This window comes from Psittacula echo (genome assembly GCF_963264785.1).
Source record: "Psittacula echo genome assembly, chromosome: 7".
Classification (NCBI taxonomy): Eukaryota; Metazoa; Chordata; class Aves; order Psittaciformes; family Psittacidae; genus Psittacula; species Psittacula echo.
Genome location: NC_137740.1, coordinates 3,710,104 through 3,727,408, shown reverse-complemented (window position 1 = coordinate 3,727,408; position 17,305 = coordinate 3,710,104). Strand labels below are relative to the sequence as shown.

General features: G+C 39.7%; 1 protein-coding gene across 1 annotated transcript in view; it reads left to right on the top strand.

Annotated features, from left to right (window-relative positions):
* PATJ (PATJ crumbs cell polarity complex component) overlaps window positions 1-17,305 on the top strand; it is a gene marked incomplete at its 3' end in the record, with an annotated part of 154,871 nt that overhangs the window by 61,905 nt on the left and 75,661 nt on the right. The window contains exons 21-27 of the mRNA XM_080623239.1: window positions 576-693; window positions 1,720-1,876; window positions 3,154-3,225; window positions 4,083-4,260; window positions 5,178-5,288; window positions 6,570-6,644; window positions 9,720-9,837. Coding sequence (XP_080479365.1) covers window positions 576-693; window positions 1,720-1,876; window positions 3,154-3,225; window positions 4,083-4,260; window positions 5,178-5,288; window positions 6,570-6,644; window positions 9,720-9,837 — 829 coding nt within the window. The remainder of the gene's footprint in view (window positions 1-575; window positions 694-1,719; window positions 1,877-3,153; window positions 3,226-4,082; window positions 4,261-5,177; window positions 5,289-6,569; window positions 6,645-9,719; window positions 9,838-17,305) is intronic.

Below are 17,305 nucleotides of genomic sequence, written 5' to 3'. Positions count from 1 at the left end.
AGTAGGAGACAGAGCTTCGAGTAAATTGTGAAATTCTTGTGTATCATCCTCAAGTATTCTGAGAATTATCTGTTTCCTCCTGAGTCTTTGCTCATTCGTCAGACAAAAAAGTGATGGTATCAGCGTTCCATACAGCAGCTTCCCAGATGTATGCTCTTATAGGAAAAAACTGAAGTGGAAAGGATATAATATCACAGCCACAGAGAATTTCAGGTTTTGTTCAACTTGTCCCTAGCAGTGTGTACATAAACAGGCTAAAATGCAGCTTCTAGGGACAGTTTTGTGCCAGGATGCACAATATTAAATTTATACATTTGTTACTTAAAAACAACAAATGAGCAAGCGTAAAGGCAAGTAGAAAGATACAGTTGCTTTGTATTGCAATTGCACATGACATTTTTCATGCCTCTTCTTAATATAGTGCATATGCAAGCAGTTGGTATTTCCTAGTTATCTGAAAGAATATAGATGTAGTTGAGAAAATGTGACTGTTTGCTGTAAAACTCAACGTTCATGTCAAATACCCCTCTGTAAGTTGATGCCGTTGCTTTCTAATTTTATTCTCTTCTGTGAAGTGTGACGAAAATGCTGCTCTGAGTTCACTGTTCTCTGGAACCACAGCACACAGTGGCTACCAAGAAGACATATTTGATACTGAAAGTACTCAGTCAGGAGCAAAAACCAAGGATTTAGGTTTGTAAGAAATTTTTTGCTTAACTTATAATTTCATATTTACAAATGTAAATTTTATGCCAAAACACTGATTCTTTCAATGATAAAATATTCAAATGAAGACTTTTTCCGCAGGCCAGAGGCAGTCTGGCTTCAAATAGGTTTCAGCTTCATGATCGTGCTTCCTCCACCAAATCTTCACTTACAGTTGTCACGAGTGATATTGGAAGTGACTGCAGCTTTGTCCTGTCTGTGAAGAACCACTTACTTCTGTGTACCTAATGTCCCTAATAGGATTCCATGCAGAAGTAAAATAGCTCATGCCTGTAGTTTCAGTCAGGGATTTGTCTCTGTCACTTGTGATTGCTGATTTTGTAGATTTCTGTGCTGACAAGGCTCTGGAGGTAACTTTACCACAACCAGAATTTGCAAGTGAACTCTATGGTAGATAATTGCCCTCTATCTTGGGTTTGTAGTCTGTACTCAGGAGCAGTTTCTCCTTGTCAGATGTATCAACCTGCCTTGAAACAGCATTCTAGCTGGGAGAAAGGAGATTAGCTTGCTGCCTTTGTCACCTGCATCTTGTATAGCAGATACTGTGTAGCCACCAGTGGCAGACTGATGACTTTTGACAGGGGCTCTGGCAGTTCAATTAATGTTGATACTTATGTCACCAGAATGACATCATTCTTCCCCAGCATGATGGGCTCTGTGCTAGAGCAGAGCTTTGCACCACTCTCCCTGCATAAAGGATGGATTTGCTGTTTCTAATCAAGTGATTTTATGAGGAGCTTCTGTCCTGTAAGTTGTACCTAAGCATGTCTCAGTTCCACAAAGATTTGGTGTTTCCTGTTACTACATGACTGCATGTAGATCAGAAGCAAGGTGCTGTAAAATAAGTGTTTAGTATGCTTTGAAGTTTCTTTAAACATCCTGTATCTCTAAACCTGTTGATCATCACACAACATCCATGGTTAGAACATAGTGAGCTGGAAGGTACAGGGACAGAGGAAGCAAATGTTCACATCTACACCTTTTCTTCTTCAGATACAAAACTTCACGCTGACTCCAAAGGACCTGGGCTTGCTGTAGATCTGGAAGCTACTGAAAAGGAAGAACTAAAAGGCAATGATTCTGTTTTCTCTAAGAACCTGGAATCTGGGAGAGTAACCACCTTAGCTCATCCTAGAACACTGGTGTGCAGGTATGAGGAAAGATTTCAGGTTCTGGAAGATTTTCTATTAATGATCTTAACTGTCTTCTTGCTTTACTTAGCTCACTAATCATAAAAAGCGGTGTGAAACAGTAAGATGTACATAGATGACCAGTTGTATGACTTTTGCCCAAGGAGATGAGTTTTGCCTTACAAGCTTATTGAATCTTTGCTCCCCACATTTCCTTCCCTGAGTACTGGGACAGTACAGTGCAAATGGCTCTGCCACCTGCTTCACTCTACTTCATAGCAAGGGCACTACGGATGTACGTGGCCTGGATGAGACGGGCGTAGCCTTTACTAGCAGTTTTGGTCATTACTGCTTAAGGAGCCTCTTCCTTTAGCTCCTTATCATAGCTCTGTCCTCTTGGTTTTCCCTTGCCTTTGTTCTTCCTTTCGGGAAGAGCAGTTCAGCCATGGCTCTCAGTCCTGTGCAGGCGGTTTTCGTCTTGTCAGTAATGCTGAGAAACCTTGAGCTGGCACTGCTTGTAAGTGTTTGCCACATCTGTCAAGTGTCCCACCAGTTTTGGGTGAGTGAATCTGCTTTTGGTGTCTGTTGATTCAAATCCTCAGTAATTCCCTAATTCATCTGTAATCTTCCCTCAGAGGGCTAGCCGCTCAACAATAAAGTTGAGGGGATTATTCCTCTGCCACGACATCCTACTTCCTTTTCGCAGTTTAAGAGTAGCATTTACAGCTCTCAGAATCTACAGAAAATGTATGCAAGGGTGTATTGCTTCAACCTTTCTGTAGGGGCGTGCAATTCCTTATTTCCATTCTTATTCTGTGAATAGGTGAGTCGTATATAGTATAAAAGTTTAACTAAGACCCTGTTCTGGAGTGTTTAATGGAACACAAAGGATATGTTCTCCCACATGCATCATGATCTGCTTTCTGGTCAGCTAGGCTGGTTCCGTGATGTTTATATCCCTCTCTAAGAATCACAGCATATTTATCAGCAAGTAAATGTTAATTGCTTAAATAGTCATTTGGAATGAGTAAATGCAGTACAGATTTGTATATCACAGAACAGCTTATAAATTTGGCCTGCCCATCGTGTTTATTTCTGAAGCATTCCTTAAGTACATTTAAACCTAAATACAAAAATTCCTGTCTGGTGTGTTGACTCTGCACATTTGGTTTCAACTGGCCAGTGTGAGAAGGCGTTGCTGTCTCACTGCCAGATACAAAATATGTCAGGAATTGTGACCTGGCATGGCTGATGCCTTCTTTATTTTTCATTCCTTCCCCCCTCTGCCCCCAATTAGTGAATTACCTGAGAGAGAAGAAGGAGAAGGAGAAGAAACTCCAAACTTCAGCCACTGGGGACCACCACGGACGTATGTGCATATGATTAATTATTTCTTCCCATTTACCTTATGTCTTTTTTTCTGTTAGCCTGGTTAGTTCTTGTGGGGTTTTTTTCCTCCCCTCCTCTGCCAATAATGTTAAGGTACTTGTGTACCTTGGGCTTTCTTAGATACAGTGAATTCTTAACAGATGTTCAGCAAAATTATGCCTTCTATTTATACAGCTGACTTGGGAAAGCTTGGTGGGTTTATGTTGTGGATGACCTACAAGTTCTTGCTCGTTTAATAACTATTAGGTGTGAACAATGCACATAGTGCTGCTGCCTCCTTTTCCGTGGGCTCTCTGCTAAATTTAATGGCAAAATTCCAGATTGCCAAGCCAAGTTTTAGCCACATCCTTGTTGTATTGTTGACATTTTTAGGTGAATTGTTTTTGTGGTCCCAAGTAAAATAGGATCAGAAAGTTTCTGCTTAAAGGTGATTAATATGCATCTGATACACTGAAGGCAGTGTTCAGAAAGTTGTATGAAACACTTCATTATTTGTCTCACATGCCACTTGCAGCGTTTGCCGTTTCCAGACAATTTGCTCACCCTGGAAGAGGATGAGTGTTTATTTGAAGACCTGCCTGGTTTACTCTGACTTTCTCTGAAATAAAAGCCTATGCCCAGTGAGCGCTGTTGGCAGCAGGATTTTGTTCTTTGTGGAGTGAGATATGCTTGGGGTAAAAAGCCAACTCTGTTGATAGTATTCTTAGGCTTCTGACTTTATCTCTTTACTCTATTAAGTCTTGAAAGACCAGAAGCTTACATTTGTTGAAAGCTTTGCATGAATAGTTTAAAAAACCCTGTTTGAAGCTGTTAAACTACCCACATGTATTTTTTCAGTGTTGAGATCTTTAGAGACCCTCATGTGTCACTTGGAATCAGTATTGTTGGTGGACAAACTGTCATAAAGCGCTTGAAGAATGGAGAAGAACTTAAAGGGATCTTTATCAAACAAGTTTTGGAAGACAGCCCAGCAGGAAGAACAAGGGCTTTAAAAACTGGAGATAAAATACTTGAGGTAAATGCAGATAAACCTACCTTTTCATTCTTAGAAATAAAGATTGACTCAAGCAGCTTTGGGAGGAGAGAGGGACAAAATATTGCCACCACTTCATGAAGTATTGATGGCACTGTGTTTTGAAAACCAAATGAAACCCCTGGTGTGTACTCTTGTCTTCTTTTTAAGTTCTGACTATGGAGCTCTTTTAACATTCTCCTCTATATTTACAAAAATATATCTGCTGGTGTCTGATAGAGGAACGAAAAAAATGAGTGCCCTCTCCCCATATAAATGAGTAATAAGTTATAGCATACCTTTGTAAGCAGAAGTTTTAATATATAGAAGAACATAGACTCTTCATACTAGAATTCGGGCTGTTACTTTGCGTATGTCAATTTGGAGCAGGTTAACAGTCTGATTAACTACTATTTGGGGTAAATCCCTGATTCTGGAAGGTGCAGTGGGGGAGGATGCCCTTCCTGGGTCTCATCTCTGGCTCTCTGTTGATTTTTTACTCATTTTTCTCCAGATGTGTACTTGTGAATGTGAGCTGAAAGTGCCATTCTTGTACATGCTTTAGGGTTGTTAGATGTTCTGAAAGCTTGCTTCAAAACAGGTTAAGTTCACAAACAGGTAAAATCTGAAAGCGTTGTATTATACCTGGTGTTATATCTTTGCACTCTCTGAAAATCCTATTCCTTATGTTTTTATCTAGAAGAATAGCTTTGGGAAACATGTGGCCACCTTTTAATTCTGAACACTAAGTAACATACTTTCCCTTAAACCATCATGGAAACATACTTTACAACTAATTTCTCTTGGCTGCTCTTGGCTCCTTCCTCAGCTACACTAATCTTCTGCAAATGTGTGTGATCTCTTGTAATGAATGTATGCCAAAGACATGGTACCTAATAAAAATAAACCTTCTTTGTTAGGTTTCTGGAGTAGACCTACAAAATGCCACACATGAGGAAGCAGTAGAAGCTATCAAGAACGCGGGAAATCCTGTCGTGTTCGTAGTTCAGGGTTTGTCTAACATACCAAAGGTAAGTTTATTTCTATTTTCATTCCAAAACTTCATGAATGTATAAAATGTATCTTGTTTGAAACTTGGCTAAATTCCTATCAGCAAATTCCATCAATCTGCGTGTCCATCCTTTCTGTCAGAGTTCCTGCTTATAGACCACGTGATTGATTGATGACTTGTCTGGCCTGATTTGAAACCTCATTTCTCTGATGTAAATTGAGTAGATGTAAATCTGTTGACTAGGTGTTAATTCAGTTCTCCCACCTGTGTAATTGAGACTGGCCCTGTGTGTTTCAATTTGTTCATATTTCATAATCTAAAAATATACTCTGTTGGCCAAAGGAACAAAAGTGTAATTAAAATCAGTCAGATTCGTGCTAGCAGCTCCATGTAAAATGTATCACCTCAGGGACCTGAAGTAGTTCTTTGGGAGCAAGGTAACTTTCAAGACATTGTAGGCATCTCCTCATCTTCAAGGCCAAGGCAAGAAAACATGTAATGCTTTAGGAAGAAAAGGCATACAGTTCTGCCTGCCTTGAAGTACACACACCAAATCCTAAGACTTCTATGTACTTTCAGTATAATCTGAGAAGTTAATTGGGAATTTTGGTGGATTAACAGGCATGAGGAGACCTTTTTGACAATTATAGACACATCCAGCACAACTGTGTCCATTATTTTTCCAGTGTTCCAGGGAATCTTTCAAAAGCTATTTAAGACTTTCACCACCCATAGCGGGGAGGTGCTCAAGCAGTGATAGTAACTGGGTTGGCTCCCTTTCTGTATCAGCTTTTCCACAGAAAAAAAGATCCAAAAACCCTATCAGAACTCTCAGGTGTTCAGATGCCTCTCTGACCCTTTCTTTCCTAGTCAATCTAGAGACAAGGAAAAGCCAGATAACTTGAAATTTGAGTTGCTTTGCTTTGAACTGTAGGCTGTAGGTGTCTATAAGGTGTCTGTGCATGGAGGGTGTTCTCTATGTGCATAACTAAGAACTGGCACTCCAGGAGTCCATGCTGAGCTCTGTATTGAGGATGTATGTCCATAATGTTGACTTCAGAGTAATTTTGAATGGAATGAAGAGATGGGGCTAAATATCAAACAGTGAACACTAGAAAAAGTAGAGCATGTTTGTAAATTCAGTCAAAGAATGTAATATAAAGACTGCACTGCAGTGTCCTTCTACATGGGGCATAATTTAGAGTCTACTGGGGAGCTTTATCATTGACATTACCTAACTTTTGGATGTTTGTTTTGCAGTGCTCTTCCTAATGTGTGTAATTTATGCATTGTTTTTCAGGTTTCTACCATACAGCCTAAGGGAATCAAAGGCAGCAAAGATCACGACTCAGACAAAGAAAACAAGAGTGATAAGGTATTTATTCCATTCAATGCTATACCCCACTTTTACCAAATCAAATGGTATAATAGCAGTCATTAGAACTCTGTGATAAGCCTTCACTGAAGTCTGAAATTAAATTTGAAGTGTTTTGTTCAAATATCTTTGCTTCAAGTAATTCTTGCCAAATTTCTGTCAAATACAAGGCAGGTTTCTGACAAATGTTCTATGGGTCTCCCCTGGGTGCTGAAACCTCTACTGCAGCTCTTGTAGCATCCTTCTGGAAGTACCTGGTTTGCTCCACATGGAGGCAAATTGATTCTCTTTGTTCAGTAGAAACAGAGAAATAGTAACATGTACACAGATAATATCCTTATTGTGAGGGCTGGCTGAAATTCAGTAAAATCATTTTACAGGGTAATTAAATCTGCCAAGTCTCCTACATTTCCCATTGCCGTGTAAAACAAGGAAATGACCGAGTTATCTGTAGCTGGCCAGCTAATTATGAGGCAGTTGCTGCACAGTAACGTCCATTTCACAGCAGTTTTGAAAGAGCAAAAAGCTGTCTGGTCTAAAGCAGTGGGTTTGTTTTAATCACTTCAGTAAGGGAAAAAAATAAGTTCTCATTCCCAGACATATTGCTCCAAAGGCCTCGATATTTTCCTGCAGGAAGAGCACTGACTGATGAGTGTAAGTTAGTGTCTGTGCCCATGGCAGGGGGTTGGAACTGGATGAGTTTTAAGGTCCCTTCCAACCCAAACCATTCTGTGATACTTTGAGGGTGTCAAAACTGGAGGAGCAGAGACAGAACTAGTGCAGACAATAACTTTTGCCCGCTGCAGTTTAACATATCAAGTACAAATATGATGAACTTTTCATTTGATCCTGCTCCGTACTCTGGTGTTTGGATAACTCTTGCCTCCAAAAGTTTTTGCGAGACTTCTTTCAGATCCTGTCAGACACAGAAGCTCTGAGGCTCAGTTATTCATAAATACCAAGCAAGGTGTTGAAGTCATGCTTTCATGCCAGTGGATAATACTTAAAATGAAGCAGTTACAATCCCCTTTTCTGGGTTTTGTTATCTGTATTTCTAATCTCAAAAGCACTCATCCTCTTGCAACGTGCTGCCTTTAATCTCCAGGACTCCAGTGTGCTGCATTCTATAGCATTCGGAGGTTAAAGAGGGAGTCGAATCTTTTTTAAACCTTTTTCATCTATTGGTGCTGTAAACTGGTGGGTGGAATATAGAAGAGCTTCCATGCATAAATATGTAGCTCCTTTTTAGCTTTGAACATTGATTCACAAAGCAGCCCTACTGTGCTACAGTAGGGGTACCTCTGAGTTGGAAAGAGTCGCTATTAGCGGATTACTAGTCTGCGTCCCCATGGGGAATCAGTGATATTTCTAGTCCAGTCTTCAAAGTGTCACAAAAGAGTTTGGTTTGAAAGCAGCCACATCCAGCTGGAAATCTGCCTTTTCCTGGATGATGAATTACCTCTTCAATTCTGGAGGTTTTATCTGATTTGTTGGTGTTTATCCTCCTTTATTGATCTGTTTGTTCAAAAATGATTGCTTGAAGTAATTTATATAAAACCACTTTAAACAATTGAGCATCTTGTGGACAAACTAGGTATTAACATTATTTTGCTGGTTGGCTATGCCTCTGTGCTGGGAAAAGCTGCGTTAATACAAAAAGTGTTCAAGGCCAGGTTGGACAGGGCTTGGAGCAACCTGCTGTAGTGGAAGGTGTCCCTGCCCATGGCAGGGGGCTGGAACCGGATGGGCTTTAAGGTTCCTTCCAACCTAAACCATTCTGGGATTCTATGAGATGTTTAAGGTCTTAAAAAGCCAAGGAGTCAACATTTAGACTATGTATTGTTACTAAATTATAGTGATACTAGTGAAAGTTTGGCTGCAGGTTTTATGTCCTTACTTGCTTGGTAATGTAGGACATGAGCCCTCACACCTTACACAGTTCTACCTGTGTTGGTGTCAAGCAAAAAAGTGGGAGGTGTATTTGTGTATTGTCCACTCTGGGGAAACAGCTGTTGTGTTTCCAAGTGCTCTTACAATAAGAAGAGTGTACTGTTACTACTTTTGCATTGAATTGATTTCATTTATTGTTATGGTGTCCTCAATACAGCAGTTTTCTGTAATGTTTTTTAAGTGGATGGGATGATGGATATCTTACATCCCAAAATCTTCTATGTAGCTTGCGCTGTAGTTTTCTAGTTAGACTATTCAAATTTAGGCTCAAGATCTTAGGAATCCTTATTCAGGTTCAGCTTTCATTGTGCACAGTGGAAAAATTGATTCTGGGTTTGATGTTTGGGTGTTGAGTTGTATTTCCCAGCTATAGAGGAAATTAATTACAGGCATTCTGGTTGCTCTAATGGCATATTGCACCCGGTGTTCCCTTTCTAAAGTGCATCTTGCTATTAGTAGTGGGGTAGCATGGGATGCAGTTGAACGTAATTTAGTGACATCAAGTAGCAAACTAAGGCATGATCCAGTTACTTGGAGCTATAAAAGCAGTTGCTCAGATGAACAAGCCCCTTCGTTAGATTCAGAGCTGCTTCTGTATGCCGGCTATGCGCCGCTATATGCATCATTATAGGAGCTGCCTGTATTTATGTGAGGTAATAGAATTTTATTGCAAGTGATAATTGAAACTCGTTTTTAAATTTAGGCCGAAATATAAATGAACTGTTATGTTTAAATATTTGTAGATGCCCTAAGATTGAGTTCTGATCTTGTATTTAGAAGTTTCACTTTTATCAGTACCAATTTTGTTGTTGATTCTCTAATGGGAAATGGGGCATAATTTAATGTTGATTTTTAATCCTTGATGAATATTCATGCTTTGGTGTTTATGATGATACATGAGTATTTTGTCAACAAGTAAATGTGCAGGGACAGTTGTACTTGCTTTTTTCTTGGTGTTCAGTGTCACTTCTTGTTCTGATTTCTTGCATGAAAAGCCTATGCTGCAGAATTTAGCATTGTACTTACATGCTGTGTATGTGCACATAGAGTGCAATAGATAATAGGAATTTTTTCTTGTGCATGGAGGTTACAAAACATGTAACTTTTTGTCCTTGAATCCATCAGAGAAAGTATGGAGCTCCACCTCCAATGAAATTGCCACCTCCTTATAGAGCACTTGAAAGACTGCATGCGGAAGAAGCTAATGTGGATGAAGAGGAGGATGAGGATGCTTGTGCAGAGAGTGAGTAGTGCCACAGCTATGTCAGATTACATTTATGGAACACAATCAGACTGTGATAAACGTATCTGCTATTTATTGCTCGTGTTATGGGAAGTAGTGCTCAGTGTGGTGATAGCATCTAATCCTCAGTCTTCTCACCAAGGGCTACTGATGTGTAACTTTAGTCTTCTCTTCCCAGCCAGGCTCCCACAGCTCAGCTCTTCTGAAGAGGTGTAAGAAGGGCTTTTGTTTATTTTCGGTCTAAAAATGTCTAAGTTATGTCTAGAGGACTTGCTGTGACAGTGATGACAGCAGTGAAATGCAGATGTTGTGCTTTACTGTTGTAATTGAGGTGGTAGTTGAGCAGATGTAGGTTGAGAGCCACTGGTGCATAGTCTTTGTCCAGAAAAGCCTGTAATTAATCTCAGACAATGCTGTTCAAGCAAAATATTTTCCTTTGAAAAGAAAAATCTGCTGATTTATTGTTTCAGTTCTCTACAGAAAAAAGGATCCCCCTTTTTTTGTAGCACATTTTATGGGAAAGGTGCTGCAATTGTCCAGCTCTGGGTTTTGCAATGAATTATGACAATATACACTTTGTGGAAGACTAGGAACCTAAAGAGTAGGATGCACTGCAACTTGAGAGCTTCACTTAGATTCCTCCATACTGCTTTGTCAATTACAACTTTGGATAAACAGAATATTACTATCCATAGCTTATCTTCCAATAAAATGTTTTGGCATACAAAAATTGCAGTTAGGAGTCCTAAATTATTCTCTAAGAAGAGTTATTTTACTTTTTTCTCTTTATACTCTCTTGTACCAAATCAGTGTGCATGTGGGGGCTTTGTAGGGGTGATTCTTATCATCTTTTGTCTTGGAGAAGTTTTTGTTTGCCCTAATTACGGGTAAGCCAAAGCAAAGAGATGCCTTTGTAGCTTTTGACCTTGAAGCAACCATGGCTCCCATTCAGAGTGGGAGCTCCTAAATTGGGGCCTGCTGGTGGGAAAGTTCTTCCAGCTGCTCTTGCTGATTTCCTTGGCAATAGTGGCCCATTGAAGTCGAGATAATTAATGAGTTTGGTTGGTTTGTCACTTATAGGGCTGCTTTGGTGGAGATGAGAAGGATTTTGGAAGATTGTTCTCATGGAAACAGTAGTTGAGGCACAGGAGCAGGGTGTTCAGCTCTGCCTCTGTTGCATTAAGGGAAAGCTGCAGGTTCTTAAACCAACTGAGATTTTTCCAGAACCACCCCCCCTTACTGAGTTTATCATCCCATCTGCTTGAAATATGCCACATAGTTACCTCAAGAAGGTTTTCCAGTGTTTTTATGGGGAGTAGTAATGAGAAGGAGCATTTCACTGCGGAGGATGCTGGATTGAATCTGTCTTGAGCTTTTAAACCAGCTCTGTGAAACCCCAGTTTGTAGCAATTTGATTTCAACTTGTTATTAAAGTTATAATTCCAGGTTAAAGAATATGTTTGATAAGTAGCCTGACACCTGAGTTATCTAATTAGGATATGCCTCAGTCTGAGTGTTTGCTAGTCCTATGTTAATACTTTGCACAGAAATAATTTCTTATTGATGTGCTTGGTCATTTCTCAGCTGTTCTGCCATCACTAGTGATATTGCCAGCTGAGTCTAATACCCAAGAAGGTAAAGCTACTTCTGATATTAAATTCATCAATCCTACCAGATTTAACAGCAGATCTATTGAGATCAATGTCCTCTCTACCCTTTTTATTGACTGCAGTTGGATGTTTTGCTATAGCCATCTCGGTAAACCAAGACACACATTCTCCATTTTATTGTTCCCCAACTCATTCTGTTTCTTTAAAATCAAAAGCAGGCTAAGGAAGCTTAAACTAAGTTTCTGCCTCAACCCTTGAAGTATAAAGCATGTTAGAAATGATCCAACTGCACTTAATGATATTAAGCGTCTTGGCAGCTGTGGAAATGGGTTTTTATGGAGTTTGTATTCTGTGATCATTTGAAAAAACAAAGTTTTCTCTGTAAATCCCAGTACAGTGTTGTTTTTATGAGCTGCCTGATGTTCATAACTTCTGTCCTGATTCTTGAGCACCTTTCCCAGAAATCTCAGCCCAGGCCAGTACTTACCTTTTTAGCTCTGTCCATTTGCATGTTCATATTTTCTTTTCCTCACCCAATTATCCTACTGCTGCTTTTGTAACCTTAACTAATTTTCTGTGCTTCAGGGAACAGGTGAAATAGGTTTATTTTCTTCTTTATTTAGAAAATAAGTTATCTTAAAAGGAAGAAGTGGTGTCAGCTCAGGTACATTTGTGTAATTCTTTCATCATCATAGAAAGATTTGTGTTGGAACTTACTTTAAAGCTCCTCCAGCTCCAACCCCTGCCACGGGCAGGGACACCTTCCACTAGAGCAGCTTGCTCCAAGCCCCTGTGTCCAACCTGGCCTTGAACACTGCCAGGGATGGGGCAGCCACAGCTTCTCTGGGCACCCTGGGCCAGCGCCTCAGCACCCTCACAGGGAAGAGCTTCTGCCTAAGAGCTCATCTCAGTCTCCCCTCTGGCAGGTTAAAGCCATTCCCCTTGTCCTATTAATACCCCCTTGTCCTTTCATTTACTTCCTGTGGTTCTCAATGTCTACCAATAGCATGGGAGGCCTTAGCAAACAATTTGAGGTGGGACAGCTGTTAAATCTGTCCTCTGGTGGTGCTTCTGATGGATTTTATTAATACAGCTGCAGCATTATTAACCTGTTCATCAATTTCTTTCATACTCCAGAAATACTTTACTTGCTCTACTAATCATTTTTACTCCTTGCTTGCTTTTGTCTTTTCTTTTTTGTCTTTCTTTTGACCCATGCTCTCACCTTTTGTCTTCGTGTCCTTCATACTGAACAAGAAAGCAAAGAATTGTTAGTCTTCCTGCCATACTTGGAAAATTTTCCTTTCCTTTCTGTCCCATCCATACCGCCTCACAGTCTCCATGCTTTGTCTGTTTTCCCCTTAAAGTGGCTGAATAACCTTTTGGTATTGATTTAATTTCCCCTGTGGGATCTAAATCCACTTGCCTTTTGGCAATGCTCCTTTCTCTTTCTGCTTTTCCACCTTTGAAACTGTAGCTTTCGTTGCTGACATGTTGGAACTAACAGTCATTTCTTATGGATGTTCTCCCTTTTCAAAGGTTCTTTTCAAATAGGGTGAATCCTTGTTGGGAATAGAACTACTACATTCGTAGGTCTTGGTTTAGAGAAACTCCAGGTGTCCTCCATGTTTCTATGGTTTAAGAAGTTTAAAGTCCCAGATGGTTCTTTTTCAGCCACGTCTTGCACTCGAGACCCTGAGTTTCAGAGTTGCTTCTCCTTTGTATTTCAGTATCATTTAAACCACCATTACTTCAATGCTTTTTCTTTTAAATTCTTAGTTTTCTGCTAGACTTTGAGTCAAAAATAGTATTTCCTCTTGGTTTATTTCTTCTAGTGACATTGTCAAACCTTTGTCAGTATTCAGCTCTAACCCTGTGTGATGTGGTTTTTGTTTGCTCTTTGCCGTTTGCTGTTTTAAGGCTTTCAGTTTAGGCTTTAAAACAGTTTTGTAAGACTTACAGCTCCCGCCACAGAAGGAGCCTTCAAAATGCTTCATGTCATAGACCTGAAAATGTTACAACGTGGGTCTGGAGTATTTTACTCGGCAGGCTGGGAACACTTTATTTTGGAGGAGGTCACTCCCCAGTAAGAAGGGTTTTTAGACTTCCCAAACCTGAAAAACATCAGGTTTGAATAGGTTGGGGTTTTTTTAAATCAAAACACATAAAAGGAGGGGAGAGCATACAAAGGAGCTATTTGTACTTGCAAGCAGCTGTGCTACGGACTGCATCAATAGGCATTGGTGTGTTTTCCTTGAGCGGTGGATGGCTGTAGGTGTGCACTAAGAATCTGCTAATAGACTAATGTGCACCCTGTTGTGGCTTGTTGCTGTAATGAGGGGTTAGTAGTAAAAAGCAGCAGAGGAAATGGATGGGCAGAGTAGTTTGTAATGGAATGTTTTGTAAGGTTTTCCTTGGGGCATTCATAACTATACAATTTAGATAAACCTTTGTGAATGTGTCGAAGCAAGCATAAGTTAGATAGGAAAGACCTTAAAAACCATTGTAAGAAAGCTAGAAAGACAACTGTTGAAGAACTTGCAATCCTTGATTTCAATTGGTATTCTATCTTTCAGTAAAATTCTTTGTGTTTACTCGACCGAGATTGGTTTGGTTGGTTTCAAATAAGCTTGAAATAATAAAAATAGATAATAATAAAAAATTTGTGAAAGGTGGCTAAGATAATGGACCAGATACTGTTGTGCTCAGACTTCCTGTCTGCAAGGGTATTTAACTCTATCTAATAAGGGGATAATAATGCCCCCTTCCTTTTATTTTGTTTCTAGGTAATGTAGAAATCAATGAAGCTGTAAGAAAGCATAAAGATTTATCTTCCTAAAATGCTTTTTGAGGAGCAGTGGTTTCTCTAGCAAAGAGCTTTTAAAACTTCTCCAGTATTTTGACTCTGCATTCCCCCCGTGATAAACCTGTGGCTGCAAAGAGTGAAAAGGGGGAGAGTCTGTGTGTGCTCATGTGTGTAGGTTGGTTCAGGTGAACCCTCACTGCCTTTTGTCGAGGCTTGGGTTGGGGTTGGCAAGCACTTGCTTGTGAGCAGAGTCCTCTCATAGTACCTGAGGTGTCCAGCAGCTTCCATAGTGTCAATGAGACCTGTACTCACATGAGAGGATGGTGGCTTTCATTAAAACCAAAGATGGAAAAAGGAATAGAGTTCAGTTAGGACTTTGTAGAAGGTCAAGTATATGGGGTGTGCAAAAATGTGACCTGAGGAAGTGTCTGTGTACTGCTGTGGGTGACAATGGGAAAATGATCATTGGCACTTTGGAAAAATGCCAGGATTATTAACAGCGACTAAAGGAAAACAAACCCACTGATAAATCAATACAATCCTTGAGGATCTGACTGTGTGGAGTCTGTTTCATGCCAAGCTCTGCTAAAACAAAAGAAAAGCAATTCTTTATTTTATTAGGGGAGATGACACCCAAAAATTGATCTTCAGGTGAGGCAGCTTGTGTAGCCAAACACTGCCTCTCCAATAGATGTCACTGCAATCAACAGCAAATAGGGATGATGTTCAAAGATGAAGATATAGCTTGGGAAAATGCTTCAAGGTTTAGGAGCATAAAATATTGGGAAAAAATAGTAATGGCAATATTTAATTTTCATAAATATAGCAGCAAGTGTATTTAGTAGGGTGGATTTCCAAAGATCATGCAAGAGCCAGGATTAGACGAACAGAGCAGTGACTTTCATTTTTAGCTCTGTTAATCTCTTATTTAATACGAGTCTGTACTGCTAATCTTCTTTTCCCATTCTTGTTCTGACCCACAATTAGCTAAAACATGTAAGTTTGTAACCAGCCCTCATGATATCGGATCCAGAAGGGCTGTACATGCTGGGCAGACTCGCAAGCTGTTGTGCCGCGGGAGGATAGATTATGGTGTTGGCATCATTGTAGTTTGAGGTTGCGGGTTAGTTTGGGGTTTTGTTGTTGGGCTTTTTGTTTTGGGGGCTTTTTTCCACTCTATTTGTGAATCACATGCACAGTTCTCATCGACTGATGAAGTATTGCAGAAGGAAATTACATTTTTGATGAAGTAATAGTAAAATTGCAGCTGGGACTTCTTGTATTTTTTTTTTACTGTGTGCTTGACATAATGCACTGAACAGATGGCTTTGTGTGTGCTGTGATACATATTCTAAAGAAAGGACAATGAACTTTAAAAATGAACAAATTAATGGCATTAACAAAATAACGGAGTGTTTTGAGTTGGTTTAAATGTAGCACTTGGAATAGAGAATTGGGAAGGAGTTCCCAAAATAATCAAGTATGTTTATAAATTTAGAGGGAGATTTAATCTTTGCTTTTTTTAATTACTAAATGAAGGATTTTGAGTCTTTTCAGTGCTTCAGATCAGCACTCATTGCAGTAAAACTAACAGTGCTTGTTTAGGGTTTCAGCGAAATACAACTTACAAGGAAGTTTGAGCCTTTCTTGTGCTTATAATGACAGATTGGTTTTGTTTTCTGACATGAGAAAAACAACAGCCAAACCCTGCGCCATGAACACGTATCAGTGGTGGGAAACGGCAGGGTTTGCAGCACTGGAAAACAGCACATTTAGTGAAACCATTTGATTAAGAGAAATTAATTTTTAAGCCCTGGAGCTTGCATGAAAAGGATGCTTAAATAAAAAACATCTATTAACTGCTACTTTTGCCATGCAGTGGGTCATTAAGCGCAATAGTACCTGCAGCTACCAGCGATCTAAACAACCGATTTTGGGGATAGGGATGTCATTGGAATGCTGGCAGAGTCAGCCAGTGCACAAACAGCAGCCGTAGAGCATCAGTGGGTCAGATGTGGGAAACCAGAGATCTGCTTCTCCCTGCATACTTTCATAGGCAGCTTTCATCTGCTGGCAGATGTAACTGTTAGCTTGTGGGTAGCTTGAAATTAATCTAATTGATGGCATCTCATAATAGAAACAGACAGACGGTTTGCCCTTAAGGAGAGAAAAATCTCAGGAAAATAGGCCCAAGGTCGTCAGAAGAAAGACAAGCTCTGAGTCTGTGTCTGATGAGGATTTGAGCTGCTTACAGCACTGAATGTTTGTCAGGAATGCAGATATCTTGAAGTACATGCTGGTACAGCAATGGTACAAGGGGGTTTCCCAGGTAAGGATTCAGCTCTATCTCTATATTGTGTTCATTTCCAGCAAGTCATTTTAAGTATTTTTAGTGATAATTTGGAACTAGTGAAGTGCTGGGGATAAGAATATAATAGCACAGATCATTTTTGTTTCAGTTTGAAGCATGGACATACAGCATGATTAGAATATGGAATGCATTTGATATCTTTAAAACATTTTGTCGTGTGTTTGCTTTGTGAATGATCGTTTCTGTGTACGCTGGTGTTCAACATTCTTATGTACAAAACTGACGTGAGCACGCAGTGCTTAAAGTATAAGAATCCCTAGCATTAAATTTCTTGCTATATAGAATAATCTACTCTTCCATAACTGTTATTGTAATGTAGAGACAGATGGCTGAATTTTCTTCACTTTGCTTGTTAAGAATGTGTTAGGTAAATGTTTTTAGACTAAAATAAAAAGCTGCTGGGGAATCTAAACTGAATATTCAGCATTTTCATGGTATAAGGAGGCAAAGCAAGAATAAAGCAATGTGATAGTAAACAAATGAGCTATTTGCAATGAAGGATAATCTAATCTTTAAATATTGCCTGAGATTGCATTTGTTCTTAGGTATGATCTTTTCCTCCAACACGAGCCAGGTATCCAGAGAATAGCATTAAAATGCTAAGCATGAAATATACTGATTTGATGGTTTAAGGTTATTACATTGTCTAAGGCATGGTGCAGGTGGCTTACATTGTTTGGG